The sequence below is a fragment of the Canis lupus genome, chromosome 9 (genome assembly GCF_011100685.1).
Source record: "Canis lupus familiaris isolate Mischka breed German Shepherd chromosome 9, alternate assembly UU_Cfam_GSD_1.0, whole genome shotgun sequence".
Taxonomy (NCBI): domain Eukaryota; kingdom Metazoa; phylum Chordata; class Mammalia; order Carnivora; family Canidae; genus Canis; species Canis lupus.
The window spans coordinates 54158169-54180888 of record NC_049230.1 but is presented as its reverse complement, the minus strand read 5'-3'; the positions used below and the strand labels follow the sequence as shown (position 1 = coordinate 54180888).

The window sequence follows — 22720 nt, the reverse complement described above, 5'->3', positions numbered from 1 at the left end:
TGAGGTGGGGAGGCAGGGGGACCAGAGGCCAGGGTCCGGGGTTGGCAGCCAGAAGTAGTCAGCTTTGGGCAGCATGCCAGCTGCAGCTGCATGTCCTTTTACCTCTGTCACCCCCAGCACGGTGCCACCATACAGCCCTGGAGGCTCGGGCCCTGCGACCCCAGGAGTCAACATGGCCAACAGCATTGCCAGCCTCCGTCTCAAGGCCAAAGAGTTCAGCCTGCACCACAGCCAGGTGCCCACGGTGAACTGATGGCCAGGCCACCAGGACCCAGCTGCCTCCTGGCCTAACCATGGCCAAGAGGGCGGACGTGCGGGGAAGCGACCTTCTCCTGTCCGCCATCTCTGAGACAGGCTGCTTGGGCTCTCTTGCCCCCTCTCTCCAATCCAGACTCCTGGGCCCGAGAGGCTGCTGGGATGCCAGGAGCCTGGCTCAGCCCCTGGTCTGCAGCCGTGGGAGACTTTGGCCCCTGACCTTTGGAGGAGTTGGCCAGAGGCGGAACAGGAGCCCACCAAGGACTGCATCGATTTTGTGTATTAAAACCGAAAAGCTTTTGTCTTTAAGAAATAAAAAAAAAAAATTTTAAGCCCCCCAAAATTTGAGGGAGGGCGGGTGAGGGCAGCAGAGCAATTGAGTGAGGGATGGCCTTCTGGGGCTCTGCCCTAGCCTGCAGCAGCCGCAGGAACTGCTCTGGTTCCGGCTCGGACCCACAGCTGTGGCAGGGCCAGATGCCCTCACGTCTGAGCCTTCTTGTGAACGAAGCCCTGGGTTGCCCTGCAGAGCCCCACACATGGGAAGTCGGCTAGGAGAACAGAGACCCACACCTAGGTGTTTGGGAGAAGCCCTGTTGTGTGACTCAGGACAGGATCCCTTCCCTGTCTGGACAGGGGGTGTCCCCTCTGCCCTATGGTGGGAGGCAGGGCAGGTGACCATGGATTTCTGGGCTGGCCAGACTGTGGGAGGAGGGTGCAGATGCTGCAATGAAATCTCTTATCTCTGGGCATGCAGAGGGTGTGGGACCTTCCTGGGCACTTGACTGTAGGGGGCCCTAGTCAGATGGTCTAGGAAGTGGGTGTGCAGAGTGGGGGTCCCAGGTGGCCTCCCAGGACAGAGGATTGCTCCTAACAGCCAAGGACACCAGAAGACCTTGTCCAAATACCCCCCCGCCTTTTGGTAGATGATAACTGGGGGTGACAGAGGACACATACGCCACCAGCTAATGACATCACTTACAGGGAGTTTGCAGGAAGCTGGGGTAAGGGAGTGGTCTGAAGTCAGCCTTTTCCCCCTGCCCCCATACCACTCCTTCTGTGGGTGCACACCCTCTGGGGGAAGTTCAGAGTCATCTCTGTCTGGATAGTGACCTCAACCGGCCCCTAAGAAGTAGGACAGCACTCCCTGATCCCCAGAGAGCACAGATGACCAGCCCTTCCCGGTGAGGGCCCTGTACTGACACAGCAATCACACCCGATGGAGTCAATCAGCTGGACCTTTTCCCAAGGTCTGCCTTGCCCATGCTGCAGCAAAGTGCCCCAAGGTGTCAGCCCTCCCCACTGTGGCCACATCTCCTAGATGACCTCAAACACCTCAAAGCCTTATCATGGTCCTTGTGTGAGGGACAGTCCCCGTTTTTTTGTTTTAGGAGGTATGGTAATTCTAACTATGAGTGAAGTGAGGACCCCTCCCCATCCCCCATCCCTCCCATCCCCCCCCCATATCTTCTTCTCCACACTTTGTCTGTGATTTCACCCTGAATACTGGGTTCCTGTGAGCTGAGCTTTGCCCTTTCCAGATGTGCAAACAAGCCCCAGGACGCTCACCACGTGACTTCCTTGAGGCTGGACAGTTGGGACTCTGTCAGCAGCAGAGTATGGGGCACCGATGAGGGTGAAGGCGTGGGGAGGAGGTATTCTGCTGTCTGAAGGGGGCTCAGGCTTGCCTGACTATGAGAGCCAGAGAGGGGGAGACACCTGTGCCCTGGACTGGGGTGGGGGGCAGAGGGTGGTGAGTGGTTTGGACGCAGCCAGAGCTATATTAGTTTGGCCTCTGCCTTGGCTAAATGATTTCTGGGCCCCCGCTTACCCTTCATTCACTGAACAAATATGACATGTGTGTGCCAAATTTGTGAACAAATTTGTGACATATTTGTGAACAAATATGATATGCTTGCTGTGTGCCAGGGCTCTGCCCTGGGCCTAGAGAAGAGAGCAGAGAACTGACCTGGGGTCCCTTGCTGCAGAGGCCATGCCAAACACGGGGAGCCCCAAAGCTAGTCTAAGACATCTGGGCAGTCTTCCTGGAAGAGGAGTCCTGGAAGGGTGAAGAGTTTGCCGCACAAAGAGAGTGGGGGAGAACATTGTTTCTGGCTAAGGGAACAGTGTGTGTGAAGGCCCTGGGGGAAGCAAGCCAAAAGCTGTTTCTCTGCGCCAGTGGGATAATTGCAGGGCTGGATCTCTTGATGCAGGATGAAGGTGGAGAGAAGCAGAGGCTGGCTCCTGTGGGGCCTGCGTGGCCAGATCTAGAAGTTGGATGTCATCTTGCCAGTGGGGAGCCGTGGAGGGGATTGGCTGGGTGGAGGGACACCCCCGCCCCAGGTTCTGTGTGGAGGAGTGGCCATAGGGCTAGGAGCAGAGGCAAAGAGACTCCTGCAGAGGCCAGGGCAGATGTCCAAGGAGGGGCGGCAACGGCCTGGACCAGATGGGGACAGAGAGCGCAGATGTGGGAGGTGTCCCAAACACACCAGGGGCACAGGTAATGATCGGATGATGAGCTGAGGGAGCCAAGGGAGGCTAGGGGCACCAGGATTGGGCTTAGGCACACAGAAGTGCCGGGGAGGAAGAAGACCCTGGAAGCAGGACCTGCCGGGCAGAGGTGTCGGGAAGATGCTGGCCTGCCCTTCCACCCAGACAGGAGCTGGGGCCTCCCTCGTGAGCAGCTCACCATTCCCCCTACCCCAGGAATCTGCACCAGCCAAGGGCCGGCCTACCGGGCCAGAGCAGCCCTCCGGGCAGGGCAGCCAAGCAGGCCTCTTTCTTCCCCAGAAGCACTCAACCAATAGCAAGTGACAGGCCAGCCCAGGCACTGGCCAGCGCTCCAGAGCTCAGATGGGGGCACAGCGGTCTTTCTAATCCAAAGGGAGGGTGCCATGGAGCATCGCCAGGCTGGGGCTGCCGGCAGCAGGGATGGGGTCACCCTGGGAAGAAGGCTCTGGTTGGGGCCTAGAAGGTAGGTCCCAAGAACACCAGCTTCAGAAAAAGCTGGGGGCCTGTTTCCCACGGAGGCACTGGCCCTGCCATTGGGCCACAAGGACGTCAATGTCACTTCCTCCCAAGCATGCTGGAGAAAACAAACCGGCTTAATCGTTTACACATGCTCCTCCTGGGAGCGAGGGAGGGGACACAGCAGCCCTCCCTGCAACAGGCTGTCGCTATTGTCGCCCTAATTGCAGGGCTGTGTGGGCAGCCTCCTGGGCACCCGTCCCAGGATAGAATTTTCCATGAGGATAAGGTACCCAAGGCCTTGGCCCAGGCTGGGAGAACTTGGAATCTTCCTCTGTCCGACTCCTTCTGCCCATTTGGCCAAGCAGGCTTGGGAGAGGACATTGTGTGCATTTGCTGCTAGTTTTTTGTTTGAAATAAAAGAACTTGATTGAAAGAAAGAGAAAAGGCAGTCTGGCTCTTGCAAAACCCCAAACCTGAGAAATAGAGACCAGTTTTACCTTGGGCACAGCACTTCTGCAAGCCTTTTCTGTGAAATGGGCCTGGCAACAGGTAGCAAGCACCCAAGACACCTCACGGGATTGTCGCACAGTTACTTTCTATAAATGGACACTTGGGTGTTTATGATCAAGGGGCACAGAGTAGAATTTGAGGGAGTCAGAACACTCCACGTCCTGGGGTGCAATAGCACTTCTCCTGACCCCAGGACTCAGCACACGCGCTTCAGCGGCTCTGTCCCGTCCCTTCCATGCCCACACTCCAGGAGCGCCCTTGAGGACCAGAGCAAAGTGGCATTCCCTGCCCTTGTACCCCTGTCATCTGCCCCTGGAGGGCGCTGTGAGGTCGCAACTGGGCGCAGAGTTGGGTCCACCCAGCCTTCTCTTCAGAGAAACAAGCAAATCCCAAATCACCAGCAGGGGTCACAGCATAAAACTCGGCACCAGCCTTCCAGAAAATGTCCCGACAGTCGTGAAAATGTTCACATGCCGTCACCAGGAATTCCATCTCTAAGCCCCACTTGGAGAAAGAATCCAAAATTGGGGGTAAAAAGCCAGTATGTGCTGACCTGTTAAGCACACATCTCATCCACGCGATGTAGAAACTCTGGGAAGGCACAAACACAAATATAAATATTATAGTTTAAATTGTTATACTGGCTTGCAATCCGCTTGTCTGTGTATTTTCTGTGATGTGGCTAATATCCTCATAGAGAAACAGAACGAGCAGGCCTGTGTAGTAATCTCAACTGCATAAAGAGCTCCTTTTTTTTTTTTTTTAAGATTTTGTTTGCTTATTTGAGAAAGACTGAGAGAGCACACACACACAAACAGGGGGAAGGGGCAGAGGGAGAGGGAGAAGTGGACTCCCCCACCCTACGTGGGGCTGGATCCCAGGACCCACTAAGCCACCCAGACGCCCCTCATAAAGAGCTCTTAAAAAAAAAAAAAGATTTTATTTATTTATCCATGAAAGACACAGAGACACAGGCAGAGGGAGAAGCAGGCTCTACGCAAGGAGCCCGACGTGGGACTCGATCCCGGGTCTCCAGCATCACGCCCTGAACCGAAGGAAGAGGCTCAACCGCTGAGCCACCCAGGTGTCCCGAGAGCTCTTTAAAGATAGAAAATGCCCACATTAGCTTCCTGTGGGGAGCCTGCTTCTCCCTCTGCCTGTGTCTCTGCCTCTCTCTGTGTGTCTTTCAAGGATAAAGAAATAAAATCTTTAGAAAAAATAAAGATGGGAAAAAATAAAGAAAAAATAAAGATGGAAGATGTGCTTGCTTCGTGCTGTGGCCCCCGTAAGGAGCGGCCCCCTCCAGAGCTGGGCACTCCGCTGCTTGTTACTCTGCCCTCACTCCTGCAAGTCTCAAAGCTGTGTGGTCGTCAGTACCTCTTTTCTGCATTGCAGAGAGTGTGTTTGGGGGCTTCTTAACCCTCAGGCCACACCGTGGAAGGACTGAGCTTGAGATACGAGGGGTCAGGCACGGGCACCTTGAGATTAGAAGGAGCACTCAGAGGAGAGGTGGGGTGGTAGGCATCATTCTGCAACGGCCCTGGGTTCTCACCCAGGGAGCTGCAGTGCGGTGTAACCCCTGTCCTGTGTGAGTGTGGGTGGAAACTCTGACTTGCTTCTAACCAAAAATGAAGTTAGCAGGTTTAGCTAAGTTCCCTCATCAGTTGACGTGACTTGATCAAAAGGGAGACTGATGCTCCTGGGTGGGCCTGACCTGAGCAGGTGAGCCCTTTAAAGGAGAGTCAGGTGTTCCCTGAAAGAAGGGATCCAGAGCAGAGAGATGTTCTTCTGCCCGCCGGCCTTATGACCCAACAGCCCTGTGGCGAGCTGCCTGTGGAGGGGCGGCCCCCAGCAGCAGAGGGCCTCAGGCTGACAACCACCGCACCCAACTCAGTCCTGCCTATAATCTGAATGAGCTTGAAGAGGATGCTGAGCTCCAGACGAGGCCTCAGCCCAAAGTCCTTGTTGACTGCAGCCTGGTGAGGCCCTGACCAGAGGAACCAGTCAGGCTGTGCCCCAACTCCTCACCTGTAGAAATTGTAAGATCATGAGTGGGTGTTGTTTTAAGCTGCTACGACTATGGCAGCTTGTTAAGCAGCATAAAAAATGAATTCAGGTGGAGATGGAGCTTGGACGTCCACCTGCGCTTGGCCTTCCTTCCTCTGCCCGTGGCACACCCAACAACCCCAGACCCACTACAGAGGAGACACGAAGCCTGTGCTCAAACTATCTGCCAAGACACAGGGAGAGCCTCCTGTCTTATCTCCTTTCAGGCCATTCAGCACAAGCTGACAGATTTCTTACCCTAAAACCCGGCTTTGATCATGTGCCTCTGCTGTCCAAAGCCTCCTGTGTCTCCCTAGGGCTCTCTCAGCAATGTTCCATCACCCAGGTCAGGTGTTTGAGGCTCCACCATCTGGCTCTGCTCTCCCTGTCCAGCCTCAGCCCTCACCTTGTCCCCCACCCCAGACCCTCCAGACAGTCCCTCTTCCCTGCCATGCTCCTTCCTCAGGCCATTTCCCCTATGGCCGTGAGTATGCCTTCCAACAGGGGTTACAAAAGAGGGTCGACTTTTTTAAAAACAAAGTCAAATTCTAGACAGTCAGCAGATACCTCTGCGTGTCTGGGGAGTTCTGTGTAGTTTGAAAAAAGAATAATTCAGTGTTATAATTTTGTATTTGGAAATGGGAAGAAAAACCCTATTATTTTCATAATTCACACTTTAAGAAGTGAAGTTATTCAAAGTTTTCTTGGCTGGCACAGGTGCTGAGGGGAGCAAGCCTTGTCCCGGGGGTGGCACTTGGCGGGCCCCCAAGGAGCAGAGGTAAAGAACCATGGCATACCTCACAATCTCTTTGGAGACATATATATGTACACACACACTAATATAGAGTGTATATAAATATATGCGTATTAAATACATATAACTATTATATGCATATTATATGTATTTAATATGCACAGATACAAAATACATACCATGCCCATTACATACAATATGCATATATACAATATGCATAGTAAAAAAATCTGGAAAGTAATAAGCCATAATATGCACAATGATTTTCTTGGGGACATGGGATTGTGGGTGGTCTCCATTCTTTATATATACACTTGTAAATTTCCCTACTTGGGTACTAAAACTTGACAAAACTCTTTTAAAAATCCCATCCAAATTGGAACCATCTTTTTGGAGGACAACATATACCACAAACACTAAAAATGTGCTCAGTAATTCCACTTCTAGAATTTTACTAAGTAACTCTCAGTAATTCTACTTCTAGAAACGGACCTTCAAGAAACGGACCTGCACAGAAATCTCTGTGCAAAGATGCTCGTGAAAGCATTGCTAATGCTGACGCATCCTGGAAAATTAATTTCTCTTTTTAAAAATTTTTATTTATTTATTCATGAGAGACACAGAGACACGGGCAGAGGGAGAAACAGGCTCCCTATAGGGAACCCGATGTGGGACTCGATCCTGGGACTCCAGGATCACGCCCTGAGCCAAAGGCAGATGCTTAACCACTGAGCCATCCTTAATTTCTCCAACAATAAGGGCAAATTAAAGAAAAGATGAGGTTACCCAGGATATTGGAATATCAGGGAGCTGTTAAAATTCACGTTACCGACCATCAAAAGCCCAGGGAGGAAACGCAGAGGTGCCGTTAGGGAGGATCTCAAACGATGACAGAAGAGCCAATCTGACCTATAGCTGCAAGCTTGTGAGCCACAGATGCCACCCACATCTGTGACACACCGTCTCCCCAGCGCTGAGAAACCTATGACAAACACTTTTTGTCGTGGAATCACACGCTGGGGTAAAAGCGCCCCTAAATCCGTATCTCCATATTATACCTACACAAGCGCATAGGCACACACAACACACACACTCACACACATTTTGCACACCACTCCTTCACTTTGAGAGACATCCTAGGAGCCAGGTGCTCTTCCAAGACCTGGGGACACGGGTACCGTAGGACCCAAACCCCTGACTCCCAGAGGCACACAGTCTAGAGGGAAAGACCAACAATCGAGAAGATGAAGAAGATGCCAGCCTCCCGGGGAGGAGGCTGCTGGAAGCCACCAAGGCTCAGCACGCAGGCGAAGCGTCTGGCTCAACGTGGGGAGTGCATGGTGGGGTGGGGCCGAGGGGATGCTGACAGGCTGGGAATCCCGATGGGGAGCCGCTACAATGACCCAGGCCCTCATGGCAAGGGGCACAAACCTGGAAGGTGACCCAGGATGGCCTCTGTGTGCTGAGAGTATGGAAGGTGTTTATTTTCTTCTCTGAGCTTTTCTGTAGTTTCTAAACCTTCGACGTTGACCCTTACTCGTACAGTTTAAAAAACAAAAACAACCCACCCCTTTTTTGGGTTCCAGTTCAAAGGACAGCTGTCCTGGGAAGCCTGGCTGGATTCCACCTGCCAGGCAGACACGCCCTGTTCCGCGACTGCCCGAGGCCCAGCCCGCTTGGGAGCAGAAGTCAGTCTTTCTGTGAAATCAGGATTCTTTGCCCTTTCAACACTTGCCTATTCCTCTAAGTCCCTCTCACACCAGGGAAGCTCTTGGAAGCCTTGAGCCAAGAAATCCATTGGAGGAGGGAGCCCCAGGAGCTCCTGGCGGGGCCCATCATGGGACAGAGACCACCAGCCATCACCTGTCCCAGGCTTCCTCCGTGGAGGGTGTGTGTACTGGAGAGAGGTGGTGGGAGGTAAAGGTTCTATAGCATCAGACAAAGTAGGCAACATTTTGAGGGGAAGGTCCCAACTTGCAGCCCAGCACCCTGACCCTGGGGTGTCTGTGACACCCCAGCCTGGCTCTGGCCTTTCCGGCTTACTTGGGGACCACAAGAAGATGCCCCCAGGCTCTGCATCCCAGCCAGGGGCAGCTCAGCTTTCCAGGCCCGGGCTGGGGCCCAAAGTCCTTGCTCACCACTCACACATCACACCACCCCCAACGCGTGGGGCTAAATCCGGGCGGATGGTGGTGGGCATTTGCACTGCAGAGACGAGGGCTGGACAACTCGCACTCTGTGCCCTGTGCCCGAGGTGGCCTCGGGGATGGCCGAGTGCGCTGCCTCTGGCCAGGTCAGCAGATGTGGACTGGTCTTGGGGACCTTGCCCGGCTTGTGTCCCCTGCTAGGAAACAGGTGCTGGCTTCCCTGGGCCTGGGTGTGCAGCCCCGGGGGAGGGGGCAGCTGCTGCCAGGGGACCGCTCCCAGCCCTCCCCCATCCCGGACTACGTCCCCCTGGGGCGTAGGAGCAGATCAGGCCCCCGGTCATCTGTTTCCCTGAAAAACCCTGCAGCTCCTGCCCTCTGCCCCCTGACAGCTCTCGGGGCTGGCCCCTCCCTGCTCTCTGCTCACACCTGCCTCTCCTGGGCGAGCAGGGTACTGTCCGCGCCACCCAGGGAGCAAGGGCCCCTGCCTGGCTCTCAACCCCACTTTGCCAGCTTTCTCAGAGATGCTCTTAGGACACAAACCCAGCTACGCTGATCCCCCCTCCAATGTCCCCAACATGGCCCCAAAGCCTCAGGGGAGCCCCACTGCTGCCGACCCCTTCAGCCCCATTCCCTGCATGTCCCCACCCCCTTCATCTCCCCTCCACCCCTCACCTTCCCTCATTCTCACCTCCTCTTTTCCCTTCCACCCCCACCTCCCTGGACCCTTCCTCCCCTCCACCTCCCTCCTATGCCCCCACCTCCCATTTCCCCTTCATCCTCCCACCTTCCCTCCATCCCCACACCCCTCCACCCTCCACCCTCCACCTCTCGTCCACTTCCCTGGTGCTCCCACTGCTCCATCTCCCCCCATTAGGGTGCTGGCACTTGGGATTGTCACTGTCTGTTGTCCTGCTGCCCCCACACACATTGCAGCTGCCTCCCCCAACATCTAGGGGGATTCCAGAGATGAATGGTGTTGCACAGGGGCTCCCCGGGCCAACCCCTTCACACCGGTCCCATGTTCACAAGGTTTCTGTGGTGCCGGGTGGCTCCGAGTTAGGCGCTGTGCCCCCTCAGCCCCTTTCCCCAGGAGAGAAAATATTACAACATAAAAATACATCCTAGGTCTGCTCCTCTGGCCTAAACCATATCCCAGCTCAGGGACCTTGGGCTTGGGCATGACTGCTCTCCGCCCCTCGAGCCTTCCTTCCCTCAGCAAAACACAGAGATGCCCCTCTCCAGGGATGGGGGATTTAAGGATCAAGTGAGCCAGGGCTTAGCAAACAGCAGGCTCCGCAGCCGCAGTGGAGACTAGAGGCCCGTCTCGCCACCAGGGGGGAGTGTCATCCATTCCTGGCTCGGAGCGCGGAGCTTGGAGCGCGGGGCTAGTGGCTCAGGGTCCCCTAAGCCCCCATGAGGCCCCCACCCAGCAGGCCCATCAACCCACCAGGGCAGTCCAGGGGCTGCAGCCTGTGGGGAGACACGCCCGGGGGCTTCCCAGATCCTGGGGAAAGGGGGCAGCCCTGGGGAGGAAAGTAGGGGGACGGAGGCCATGGGGGACAGCAGCCACAGCAGGGCGTGGGAGCCCAACAGGCTGGATCCACGGCTGGCCCTGTGCTTCAGGTCCGCCCCTCAGTGTCCTCATCTGTGAAAACTGAGTTGATAGACCATTTTACTCACAGGAGGCAGGAGGGGTCAGGTGTCAGAGCAGCTTATTGCTGCACAGCTCAACACACCCAGTCAGGGTGTGTTTGTGTGTTTGCCAGAGACGGTGTCCTGTCAGTTTGGCCCCCACACACATACCAACAAAACTATCCAGCGAAAATTACCAACTTGGGGGGTGGACCCCAGGAACAGGCAGCCGGGATGTCCTACGGTGGTGGGCCGAGCTGGACAGACTCCTTTTAATGACGAAAGCCACATATATCTCAGAACAAGAGTATGGGAGACACACTCACAGACTCCCCACGGGGGTGCTCATTTGTGGGTTTTCAAACCTTGTAGTTACTAAAGGAGCTGGAAATTTCCTTTAAGTTGTTAGTGTTTCAAGGCCCAATGTCCTAGCTTGACAAGCCTTTAGGGGACACTGACTCCTCGGAAAGAGAAGCCAACTGTACTGGGGGCCCCTCCTATGGGCATCTGCACCTAGAAGATGATCCCGGGAAGGATGAGGACTGAGCCGAAGGGGGGTCAACCAGACACAGAGGAACATAACCCTACCTTCACCTTGCTAAACTCCCACCACCCTATCCTGGGCCCTGCTTCTGGAGGGACCTGGCAGCAGTGGCTCCCAGGCCTGGCCATCAGTGGGACACGGGGGGAGCTTTTGTAAAAATGTGGATGCCCAGGGCCTGCTCTGAACTAGCTAAACTGGAATCTCTGGGGTGGCTCTTAGACATTTGCATTTATCATAGCCCTGGATCTGGATGGTCGTCTGGTTTAGGAACCTGGACTGAGTCTCCTCCGATTCTTAGCAACAAAGAAAGAATGTGGTTTTTAATGCTCTGGTATTTGAGTGGAAGGATTTTCTAGCAATCCTGACATCTCTACGTGGTCCAATCAGCCACTTCACCCGGAAATCCAAGGAGCACGCACACATACATGTGCATACGTTCATGCCAACACACGCAGGCCTGCGGTGCCCGGGATCCTGTGTTCAGCACGCTGCCAAGAAGCCAGGTCCTGGGAGCCTATCACAATCTTGAAGGGATGCCCAGTCCCCCAGGTACAGTCACAGCGGCTCATGGCCAGTGGTCTGGTGGCCGAGGCGGTGTCAGCTGCAGGTCACAGGTGGCAGGCTGCTTCCCAGACGATCTGCAGGGCCATGGAGGCACAGGGGAGCTGGGCCACGGTGTAGGCCAGGGAGCGGGTGGGTGCCCGCAGCTTCCCCAGGTAGGCCACGGTGTGCACCATGCGGCCCAGGAAGAAGACGAGGAAGTGCATCTGGGCGATGAAAGGGTCAGGCCCCAGGAAGGAGTAAACGAAGCCCAGGAACAGGAAGGGGTAGATGGTCTCCATGTCATTCCGGTGGGCTCTGGGAAGGCAAGAGCACATGGTCAGTCAGGTGTCGGCATTGATAACATCATGGGGGCTGCAGCCCCCTGCCCTGAGAGGCCTCGCACCACCGGGATCATCTCAACATGCCAAGTCCTTTCACGGCCAGGACAAAGAGATACCACGGAGGCAGGAGGGACAGCAGCTCCAAGCTGGCACCTGCCACAGCTGAGGGATGAAGCCCCGCTTACAGGCTAGGAGCCAGGACAGGCAGCAGGCTGGGGTTTCCTTATTTCCTTAGGAAGCTCTCCAGGACTTGGTCCCCCCCCCCCCCACTCCCCACCGTCTTCCCCTCTGGCCTTGGACACCAGGTGGGAAAAGTGGGGCTCTGAGGGTTTGAGAGCTGGGTGGAGTCCGACTCGAGCCTGTGCCCTTTACCGCCAAGCAGGGCTTCTCTGAGGCCACCCTCCTGAATGCAGGTGCCTGGGCACTCCTGAGTGGCATGGGCTAGAGCCTAAGAGCGTGCATCTGAAACACTTGCCTGATTGTTCTATTCTGCCCCTGAATACCAGCAAACCCTCCTTCCCCTTTCGGGGACCATAACAGAGCTACTTCCACTCGCTGGAGCTGACCCACCGCTGGTCGTTGGTGAAGCTCTTCCTTTCATCATGCTATCCCTGTTGTTGTTGTTGTTGTTGTTGTTGTTTTAATTTTGTTTAAAATGATCAAGCGTGTGAGTATGTGTGGTGGTGGGGGGTGCAGGGTGGGGGGCGGAGTGGGAGGGCTGTGCATAACCCCGCCATAAATAAATGACCAAGAAAGAAAACTCATCCACTTCTGCAAAGAGTTAGGTTCACATTTTCCATGACTCCTGCTAATAGGCAGTTTCCTTGGGAAGAGGTGGGGAAGGTCAAGTCCCATAAATTAGAGGCTGAGCCAGCGATTGAGGCCATAGATGGTTCGTTGGAGGATAAACAAGAAGTGGGCTCCGGGGCTGTGACCTCCCCCAAGGACAGGCCATGTGTACTGAGGCCTGGGGACTCTGCTGGAACCAGAGCACTTTCTTCAGGTCCTTCCAGCTGGAAGGCATTTCACCAATACGGTGCCAGCAGGCCAGGCCCAGCCCCACAGCTCCCAGGTGCTGGGCCTGCTGCAGAGTCCTTCCCTCCCACTTGCAAGGAGAGCCTGGGGCAAGGGCTGACCTGGGCCTTCCCTCCCACTTGCAAGGAGAGCCTGGGGCAAGGGCTGACCTGGGCCGGGCAGGGCAGGGCAGGGCAGGAGGAGGCATTCCTCAGAGGCAGCCCAATGCTGCTGGGGTCTCAGCCCCAAGACTGCGGTAGGTGTGGTCCAAGCAAGACATTTGCCCTAAAGCCTGGATAAGGAGTCATCCACAGGTTGCCCCGACAAGGGAAGAACTTCCAGGGAATGAGATTGGCAAGCACAAAGGCCTCGAGGTGGGGATGAGCATAAGCTGTTCAGGGCACACAGTGACCCAAGCGTCTGGAGAGTGGTGGAATGAGAGGGAGCAAGGCAGGATGAGGGCAGGAGAGAGGTCTTGTGAGTGGGGTACTGGAGCCTGGGTACTATATAGAAGCTTCCATAATCCCAGGGGGTCTGGATCTTCCTCAGGTCAGACTCAGGACATAGTTGGCGTCTGTCCTGTCTTGGAGTCTACAGGAGCCCTAGTTTCTCCTGAGTCTCCACTGTGGGACCCGGCCCCGGGGAGAGCAAGTCTGCAGCAGGGCACATCTCGCCCAGCTCGGGGGAAGGCTGCTGCTTGCCCGTCCCTGCCCTGGCCACAGGAAAGAACTAGACGGGGAGGCTAGGCTGGGGGCCACCCCAGCTCCCTGGGCAAGCAGGTCCCTTACCTTACTTGTGTGGTCTGACTGGGGGAGGGGACAGCAGGAGCTCCCCTAAAACGGCTCTTCCTGAAGGAAATGGGGCTTTGTACCCCGGCATACCCCAATACACTAGTAGAGACACTTTTGGAAAACCTGTTCTAAGACAGTGAGTCAGTTTTTAGAACGCTGTTAAGAGAGTCATGGGCCAAGGACCCCTGGGTGGCTCAGCGGTTGAGTGTCTGCCTTCAGCTCAGGGCATGATCCCAGGGTCCCGGGATCAAGTGCCACATCGGGCTCCCTGCATGGAGCCTGCTTCTCCCTCTGCCTGTGTCTCTTGAATAAATAAATAAAATCTAAAAAGAGAGAGAGAGAGAGAGAGAGAGAGAGAAACATGGGCCAAACTCCAAAGAGCAGATGAGGGGGAGCAGGGTGGAGAGGAGGGTAAGATGAGCCAGGTTCATGGCAGGTGAGGGGCATCCCCACTCTTCAGGGCAGAACAGAGAGGCCAGGAAATGAATATCCCCCGCCCACCCCCCCACTCCCCTCGCAGAAAACCAAGCAGTGGTGCTGAGCCCACCTCCTAGCTCCGGGGACCCAAGGGCGCAAGGGTCACCAGTGAGGGAGGAGAGGTGGCCATGAGGCTGAGATAGCCCTGAGGCTCTGACTCTCAGTGTCCCAGGCTGGCACACACGTCCCTCCTCCCTCGGGTAGGTCTCCAACCACAGACGGAGGCCCCCACGAAGCCACAAGTGGTGCCAAGGGCAGGAGGCTGTGGGGAAACCAAAAGTGAGGCAAGAAAATACTTCCCTTCCCTGGGGGCCTGGATATACACTGGCAGACATGGAGGGAGTCACGTACAGGAGAGACGCCTCAGCAAAACGTGTCATTCCAATAATAACCACTTTTTAACGTAAAAGTCACCCAAAGCCAGTCCCTGCTAGACTGGACTTGCTGGGCCTCCCGCAGCACCAGGCCGCCTCTCCCCCTCTCCAGATGTTGCAACACACCCGCTGCAGGGGTGCAGGTGACGGGTGGAGAGAGGGAGACCTGCGGGTACCCCCAGGCAGCTGGCAGGGGCCACTGCGGTCTGTCCTCTTCCCCGGTCCCCCTGCCGCCCACACAGCCATGCGGTTAAATGCAGGCCTCACGGTTGCTCAATCTCAAAGGCAGGTAACAAGTAGAGTACAGTCTCATTCTTTTTTATTTTATTTTTTTAAAGATTTTTTCCATCCATCCGTGAGAGACACAGAGAGAGAGAGAGGCAGAGACACAGGCAGAGGGAGAAGCAGGCTCCATGCGGGAGCCTGATGTGGGACTTGATCCGATCCGGGGACTCCAGGATCACGCCCTGGGCCAAAGGCAGACGCTCAACCACTGAGCCACCCAGGTGTCCCTAAAGTCTCATTCCTGCAGAGCCAAGGGGTCAGACGGCCTGGGCCAGCCCCTCCTGGGGACATGTCTACGAAGTGCTTGGAACACTGCTGCCCCCAGGGGGCTGTGTGCCTGATTAACTTGCCATCCTCCTCATCCTCCTCATCCCCCTTGTTGCCCTTGCCAGCCTTGTCCTGGACGTGACTGTTAAGGCTCATTCCACCCTTGCCGGCCTCCCCCCTCCCCCCCCCGCCCCCGGGGCGCCTTGGCCAGGTGAATGAAAGTCCCTTAGGGAGCAGGAGAAAGGAAGGCCTGGCAGGAGCCTGCAGTCTGTTCCTGGGCCTCAGGTCACCATCCACAAAATGAACCTGCTGGATGGATGATGTCTAGGGGCCTTCTAGGGTTGTGGTTTAGGGCCCAATCTCCTGACAAACTGGTTCAGTCAGATTAAGGATTAAGGCTGCACGCTCCAAATTTAGGTGGAAACTTTGCAAAGCATGAGTCAGGTGTGTGTCTTCCTTCTTTGGGGCCACTCAGGTACTTCCTCACTGCACTTTCATACACCTAGGCTCAGGATTTGGCCTGAATCCATGTCACCAGGGAACTCAGAGAGCGATCATGGAAGATGCTGGATTTCATCGTTTCCCTTGAAACCTGGTTCTGACTTCTCCCAGAGTTTCTGCTCCAGCGGTGTTGCTAATCTGCAAGGCAAATTTATCCTCCAAAGACCAAGGCCTAAGGGCTTTCCTGTCTGTGCAGAAGAAGAATGGACTGCATCACACACTCTGGGCTAATATTTAACCAGCTTGCTTCTAGGGCAAGTCCTCCTCAGGTTCCAGCTTCTCCGGCAGTGGATGATGGGATGTGTGATGTTCTGAGCTCTGCACCTTGGAGGTGCCATGATGTTATGTGAAGTCAGGAGGAGGGGGAGGAGGAGGAGTGCCAGGGGACTGCCAGGGGACCAGGAACCTCCAGGTCTGGGCTGATGAGTCCCCAATACCTGTGCAGCAGGTTCCCCCCACCAATAGACACTTGCCGAAAGGATATAAAATGTTATTTGATAAGAGGTCCTCGAAAAGTGCTGAATTGAAATTCCAGCCATTTGAGCATCACTCTTATGGAGAGTGGGTCATTTGGATCAGAAGGAAAAATTGCATTGGGTGGGTGGAAACATCTGGGCACCATGTGGGTCTGTTGGTTACAGTCGCTAAAAAGAAACTAAAGGTCCTGTAAGTTCCTGTAACCGCTCTGTGCCACAAGTAAGCTTGCTGCACAGAATCCGCGAACCCTGGGAGAAGCTGGGTGTACCCCACAGTAGGCAGCCTGCTGCCTCAACTCATGCCTTTCTCCACTGCCCAGGAGAGTCAAGCCAACCAGGGCGAGGGTGAGATAAGGGTCACCAGTATGGCTTCATGTAGGGGTAAGGCTTTGGTCACTAATGTACAACCAGCACTTAGCACAGTGCCTTGCATTAAGTGCTCATTGCACGTTGGATGGACGGATGGACGAATGGATGGATGGATGGATGAACCTCATATGAAGAACTACACACTGGAGTTTTATTAGAAAGGATGGAACACGAGGCGCCTGGATAGCTCAGTTAGTTTAGTGTCTGCCTTCAACTCAGATTCCAGGGTCCTGAGATCAAGCCCCGCATCAGGCTCCCTTCTAAGCACAGGGTCTGCCTCTCCCCCTGCCCCTGGCTCTGCTCGTGCTCTCTCTCTCTCAAATAAATAAAATCTTTAAAAAAAAAAGAAAAGAAAAAGGGTGGAACAGCAAAGAATTTTACTTCCCACATTTACTTTACACATTTCTGTAATGTTTAACAACCACAGGTATGTATATTATTTTCAATGGCCAAGAAAACGCAAAGAAAAAAAAAACACACCCCACTCTCTTTCAATAAAAGAATCTCTATTATTCATAGCACAGCGTCCCACCCATCTGCCCGTGATGCATGGGAATACACTGAGAATTATCAGACTGTTCGCCTCCTGCCTCCCTCCTGGACAGCCTCCCAGCCTCCCACTTCTCCCCCCAGCTCCGATGCTGGTCCCTCTCCCCTGGAAACGCTGCCGCCTCACTCTCTAGCCCACTGGTATGAACTGCAGCAAACTGCCAAACACTTGCTCTGTTATGAACAGTGCCTCAAAAGCCCTCGCACTGCCTTAGTGTGTATGTGTGAACAAAACCGCAGGATGCATTTAAGCGGGAAGAAATATTGCTGAATGGTGCACAAATCGACTTTCACCACAGAGAAAGCCTGAGAACGGCCTTAATGCCCATTGGAGGGGAACAGGCCAGACAGCTAAGAACCATCCCTTCGGCAGGGTAATGGCCTAAGTCTGACAGCGCTGACCCAGTAGGTGAGACCCTGCTGTGAGCTGATGGGGAACACCCCCTGTGAATGGACCAGTGGGTGAAGGTTACCCTTTGGGGGTAAAAAGGAAGCAGAATGAGTCCCTGAGAAGATGCAGAGACGCCCTGTGTTTGCCCCCCAGAGGGTAGAGCTGGGTGGGGCCTGGAGGTCAGAGGGGAGGTGGGGACTGAGTTCTCACTGAGCATCCTTCTCCAACTCTGGGCTCCTGAGTCATGAGCATGTATTACTTTTCCACAATTAATTAGTTATTAAATCCATGAGTAAATCAGCACTGTCTGAGGGGCTCAGGAAGGCAGAAGACCTGGGTCCTCTGGGTGTCCCCAGCCCCACGGCCCAGAACAGGCCAGATGGAGCCCCATCAGTACTTGCCTGAGGCAGCGATCCACATCCTGGTCACTCCGGCAATACTGGAGGCCTCCGTGTCTCAGGGCGTCCTCAGGGTTGGCAAAAGCCTGGAACGTATCAGCCAAGAATTACTGTTTGAGCTCCAGGTGCTGGCACTTGTCATGAACGAGGCTGCTGTGGACTGAATGCATATGCTCCGCAAATTCATATGTTGAAAGGTAAACTCCAAGGAGGTGGGGTGATTGGGCCTTGGGGGTAGAGCCCTCGCAGATGGGTTCAGTGCCCATTAAGAGACATCCCCACCCCCCCGAAAGCTCCCTTGCCCCTCTGCCACTGGAGGACACAGTGAGAAGATGGCCATCCTGTGAACCCAGAAGGGAGCCCTCAACCAGACTCCAAATCTGCTGGGACCTTGGACTCAGACTTCCCAGACTCTGGGACCATGAGAAATAAATCTGTTTGTAAGCCCCCGCCGTCCACGGTCTGCTGTTATAGCAGCCAGAACAGACTAAAGCAAAGGCCCTCCTGCCCCTGCTCTTGGGAAATTGCCTATGAACACTGGAGGCCTCCGTGTATTGGGAAATTGCCTATGAACCGGGGAAGACCAGGTGGTGAGTGTTCAAAAAGAGAAGACCTTTAAAAAAAAAAAAGGGATCCCTGGGTGGCGCAGCGGTTTGGTGCCTGCCTTTGGCCCAGGGCGCGATCCTGGAGACCCGGGATCGAATCCCACATCGGGCTCCCGGTGCATGGAGCCTGTTTCTCCCTCTGCCTGTGTCTCTGCCTCTCTCTCTCTCTCTCTGTGACTATCATAAATTAAAAAAAAAAAAAAAACAAAGAGAGAAGACAAGTTTGGCCTTGAGGATGTTCACAGGAGACCTGACCACGTCTGGGGGTCAGAGAAGACTTCTGTGGCCAAGCTTTGAAGGATCCAACATTAACCAGATGAAGGCAGGGTTGGAGAAATAGCATTGAAGATATACAGAATAGCACATACAAAGGCCCTAGGGTCAGAAGATAGACATGTGTGAAGGACAGAAAACCAGTGTGGCTGGAGTATAGAGAGCAAGGCCCAAGATGAAGTTGCTGGGGTCCTGGAGGCACTCTTAAAAATGTGGACTTTGAAGTAACAGCAATGAGAGTGTTTGATAGTCAAGGGCAGGGAACCCCAGTTCTTTACTGACTAGCTGCACATTTGTTTTAAAGATTCATTCATTTGAGAGAGAGAGAGAGTTCATATATGTGTGTATGCATGGGGGCTGGGGGCGTAGGGTGAGGGGGGAAAGAGATGGGAGGAGAGATGGGGCGGGGGAGAGGGAGAGGATCCCAAGCAGACTCCCCCGTGAGCACAGAGCCCAACATGGGGCTCCATCTCATGACCCTGAGGTCATGACCTGAGCCAAAAATCAAGAATCAGGTGCTCAACCGCCTGAGCTTCAGCTCCCTCATCTGTGAACTCTGGATTCAATGGAGGTCCTTTCCTACGTGAAGAGTAAAGGAGAGAACTGGAGAGGCCTTTGCACGACGCTTGGCACTAGGCGGGGGTTCCATGAATGGTCTGTGGGCAGGAGGGACTTAAGGTGAAACTTAAGTCGTTGGAGGCCCACACCCCGCACCCACGTGCCTCTGGCAGGCCAGCCCCCCAACTCCACAGCCACCCCGAATCTCAGCAGCAGGCTTTCTCAAGCACCCATCCAACAGGGCAAATCCTGCTGCCTCGGACTCTGGAGCCCTGGTGACCTCTGTCCCCAAGGCGCTGATCTGTCCCACCCGGTGGGGCTGCCCCTGCCCCACCCCAGAGCTGAACGGGCCCATGCCTGAGGCCTGTCATGGCCAGGATCCGAACCCCCACACCCAGAAGTCCTCTCCACTGGCCTTTTGGTCAGGGACTCGCCAATTTGGATGGCTCCATCCAGCCATGGTTTCCTTCCAAGGATCCTAGCGTTTAGCAGGGACCTGCTTTTGAAGTTCAGGGTTCTGGGGTTGCTCACTCCTAAAGGCAGGACTGGAATCCAAGCCCCTGCTGTCAGAAGCTGGAGAGCTCCCTCTAACTGGGCCGGGGGTGTAGAGAGGCTGGCTGGCCTCAGTGTACCCCCCTGAGTGAGCTGTGGCTGCTGCCTTCAACTGAATTCCAGTTTTTGTTGTTGTTGTTGTCTTAAGATTTTATTTATTTATTCATGAGAGACACACAGAGAGAGGCAGAGACAGGCAGAGGGAGAAGCAGGCTTCAGGCAAGGAACTGGACGCGGGACTGGATCCCGGGACTCCGGGATCACGACCTGAGCTGAAGGCAGATGCTCAACCACTGAGCCACCCGGGTGTCCCTGAATTCCAGTTGTTAATAAGTCATGAGAACTTTGGTGGAGCATTTGTTGTGTGCCAGGTGCTGACTTCTGGCTCTACCATGACTACCCTGTTTCCAGATGAGGAAACTGAGCTCCCGCCCTCAGTCCAAACTGGTGGGCGGAGGAGCCAGAGGCCCACATCCATCATCTCCCTGCAGGGTGACTCCTTAGCAGAAACGGGAGGGAAGTTCTCAGATAGTAAGGAGCCTCAGGGGACAGCCTAGGGGCTGGGAAGGTTTCTCTCTGCTCCTCCCCAGGACACTGGGGAAAGGCAGTCTCAAGTCGTCCCTTACAATCCCTGAATTCACAATGAAAAGGAAGCTCTTGGCCCCTGCAGCTTGTGCTGAGAACTCTATGCCCCCAAGTTTATGGAGCCAGACACTGCCCCCCACCCCTACTTCAACCTCTGCTCTGTGGCCTCCACAGGTAGAGTCTCCTCTCAGCCCAGGGTCCTCACCTGAAAACAAGGTGAAGTAATTTCCCCCCCTCCTCCCCCAGAATCAGGGTGTGGATTAAACACTCAGCTCCAAGGAAGGACTCAGTGGGTGAATGCAGCTGTCCCTGCTGGGTGCCTGGTGGGTGCCTGTATCCCACACCCAGGATGGATCAAGGCAGGGGGAGGGCAGAGGCCATCCTTGTGCCTGTGCCTCTGCCTCTGGGCATAATTTCCCCCACGAAGCTGCTCTGCCTTGAACCCTGCCTGCACCTGTGCCATGGGCTGAGTCTGACTTCCCAGTAAGATCCGGGCTCCCCGGTGTCCACCCCCCAGAGCTAGCTAGCCTTGCTTTGCTTTTGAACTGGACAAAGGGGCACAGCTTCTGGAAACGATTCCTCTATTGAATAATGGGACTGCTGGCCAGCTTGGCCTGAAACTTCTTGGGCTCGGGCTGTCCAATGCGAGCCGAGTTGTTCTGAATGGGTCGTCCCGCCCACCGGCTCACCCCGGCTCAAATCTCAACCTCTTTATTGTTTTGGCTCTGGGATTTGGATTAGTGGGAGAAATTCCTCCTTGAAAATTCCAGTGGAGGGGTGCCTGGGTGGATCAGTCAGTTGAGGGCTAAGCATCTGACTTGGCTCAGGTCATGATCCTAGGATCTTGGGCTGGAGCCCTGGGCTGGCTCCCTGCTCAGCAGGGAGTCTGCTTCTCCCTCTGCCCCTCCCTCGGCTCGTGCTCTCTCTCTCTTTCTCTCTCAAATAAATAGATAAAATCTTTTTAAAAAGAAAAAAATTCCAACGGAGCCTGGCGAGACCCGGCCTCTGGAGGCTGCGGTGGCTTTGTACGCAGCCTTGCCACTGAGTTGGGAATTTCCACTTTTAAAGAAAGGTTTCTCAGCTCCTGTGTCATTAGTTCCCACTCCACCCAAATAACCAAATATCAGATCTCCTGTGCTGAGAAGCTTCCAGGTTGGATGGAGGCTTCGTCCTGTCTCACTCCACACTCAGGGACCTGCTTCTCTTTGAGACACAGCAGCACTCACCGTGCCAGTACTTACCTGGTGGCACAGCAGTGAGTAAATGCTCCTTGGAACAGAGGACAAGAAGGTGTGGGCCCGGCCATCTCACAGGACTGGAAGAGGCACCTGGGTCCCCCCGGCCCTCACACCCTGGCCCTGAACACACGGTGGCCAAGCTCCCCATCCCCACACCTTCCCAGCAGGGCAGCCAGAGAGCCTCCACGTGGGGAGGTGGGGCTCGGGACTCCGGGGCGGCATACCTTCTTCCGAAGCCTCACTTGGCCGGTGATGACAGCCACCACGTACATCTTGATGACCAGCAGTGTGCTGCAGAGCAGGAAGGCTGGGAGCGCCTGGCCACTCACCAGCGCCAGGACAGGGGGAGGCATGTCGATGCGCAGGCGGGAGCTCTGGGAGAGACGGCGGAGCAGCAGGCGTGTGGCTCAGTCTCCAGGAGGTGGGGAGGTGGAGGAGGCGGGGAGAACCGGGAGGAGGCTTGTCTGCACTCAGCCCCCGCCCACTCTCAAGGCAGAGGCAGCTTCTGTCCCCAGATGCTGGGAGAAGCAGAGGGCTGAGAGGTGGCCCCGATCCAGGCTCCGCCCCCAGACTACCCTCTCCGGGGGGCCAAATCTTAAAGATTTTCTGTTTCCTCATCTGTAAAATGGGGGTGTATAGCAGTGCCTGCCTTCTGGGGGTGTGACAAAGCTGGACATCTGGCAGGAGCTCCCCAGGTGGCAGTTGTTGCTGATCTGTGTGTGCTTCCCAGAGGGTCAGGGCAGGTGGTGGGCATGAGAACTGAGCCATCTGTCCCCACTCTCAGCCTGGACATTTGAACCACAGCCATAGATACCTTGATGTGACTTTGCCTTTTTGTAGTGCGTTGCCTAATGGCACCCCAAAGATGTCTACAGTCCCTGGAATCTGTGACTATGTTCCCATACATGACAACAGGGACTTTGCAGATGGGATTATGTTAGGATCTCGAGACGTGGGTGAATTCAATTCAATCACAAGAGTCCTGGGCAGCCCGGATGGCTCAGCGGTTTAGCGCCGACTTCAGTCCAGGTCATGATCCTGGAGTCCGGGGATCAAGTCCCACGTCAGGCTCCCTGCATGGAGCCTGCTTCGCCCTCTGTCTGTGTCTCTACTTCTCTCTCTGTCTCTCATAAATAAATAAAATAAAATAAAAAAATCACAAGAGTCCTCCGAGAGAGAGAGAGGCAGTCGAGAGAACAGATGAAAAGACAGAAACTGAGGTCAGAGCGGAGAGAAGAATGCCATACTGCTAACTTCTAAGATAAAGGGGGCAGGCCA

At 55.0% G+C, this 22720-nt stretch overlaps 2 protein-coding genes across 2 annotated transcripts in view; one reads left to right on the top strand and one right to left on the bottom strand.

Annotated features, from left to right (window-relative positions):
- The window catches only part of PRRX2 (paired related homeobox 2), a 53107-nt gene extending 48614 nt beyond the window's left edge, over window positions 1-4493 (top strand). The window contains exon 5 of the mRNA XM_038546060.1: window positions 118-4493. Coding sequence (XP_038401988.1) covers window positions 118-253 — 136 coding nt within the window. The 3' untranslated portion in view covers window positions 254-4493. The remainder of the gene's footprint in view (window positions 1-117) is intronic.
- A 6659-nt stretch (window positions 4494-11152) lies between these two features.
- On the bottom strand, window positions 11153-21846 carry PTGES (prostaglandin E synthase). The gene is given in 3 exon segments (NM_001122854.1): window positions 11153-11713; window positions 17635-17717; window positions 21667-21846. Coding segments are annotated over 3 exon segments (462 nt in total). The 5' UTR covers window positions 21796-21846; the 3' UTR covers window positions 11153-11463.
- Window positions 21847-22720: the final 874 nt, after the last annotated feature.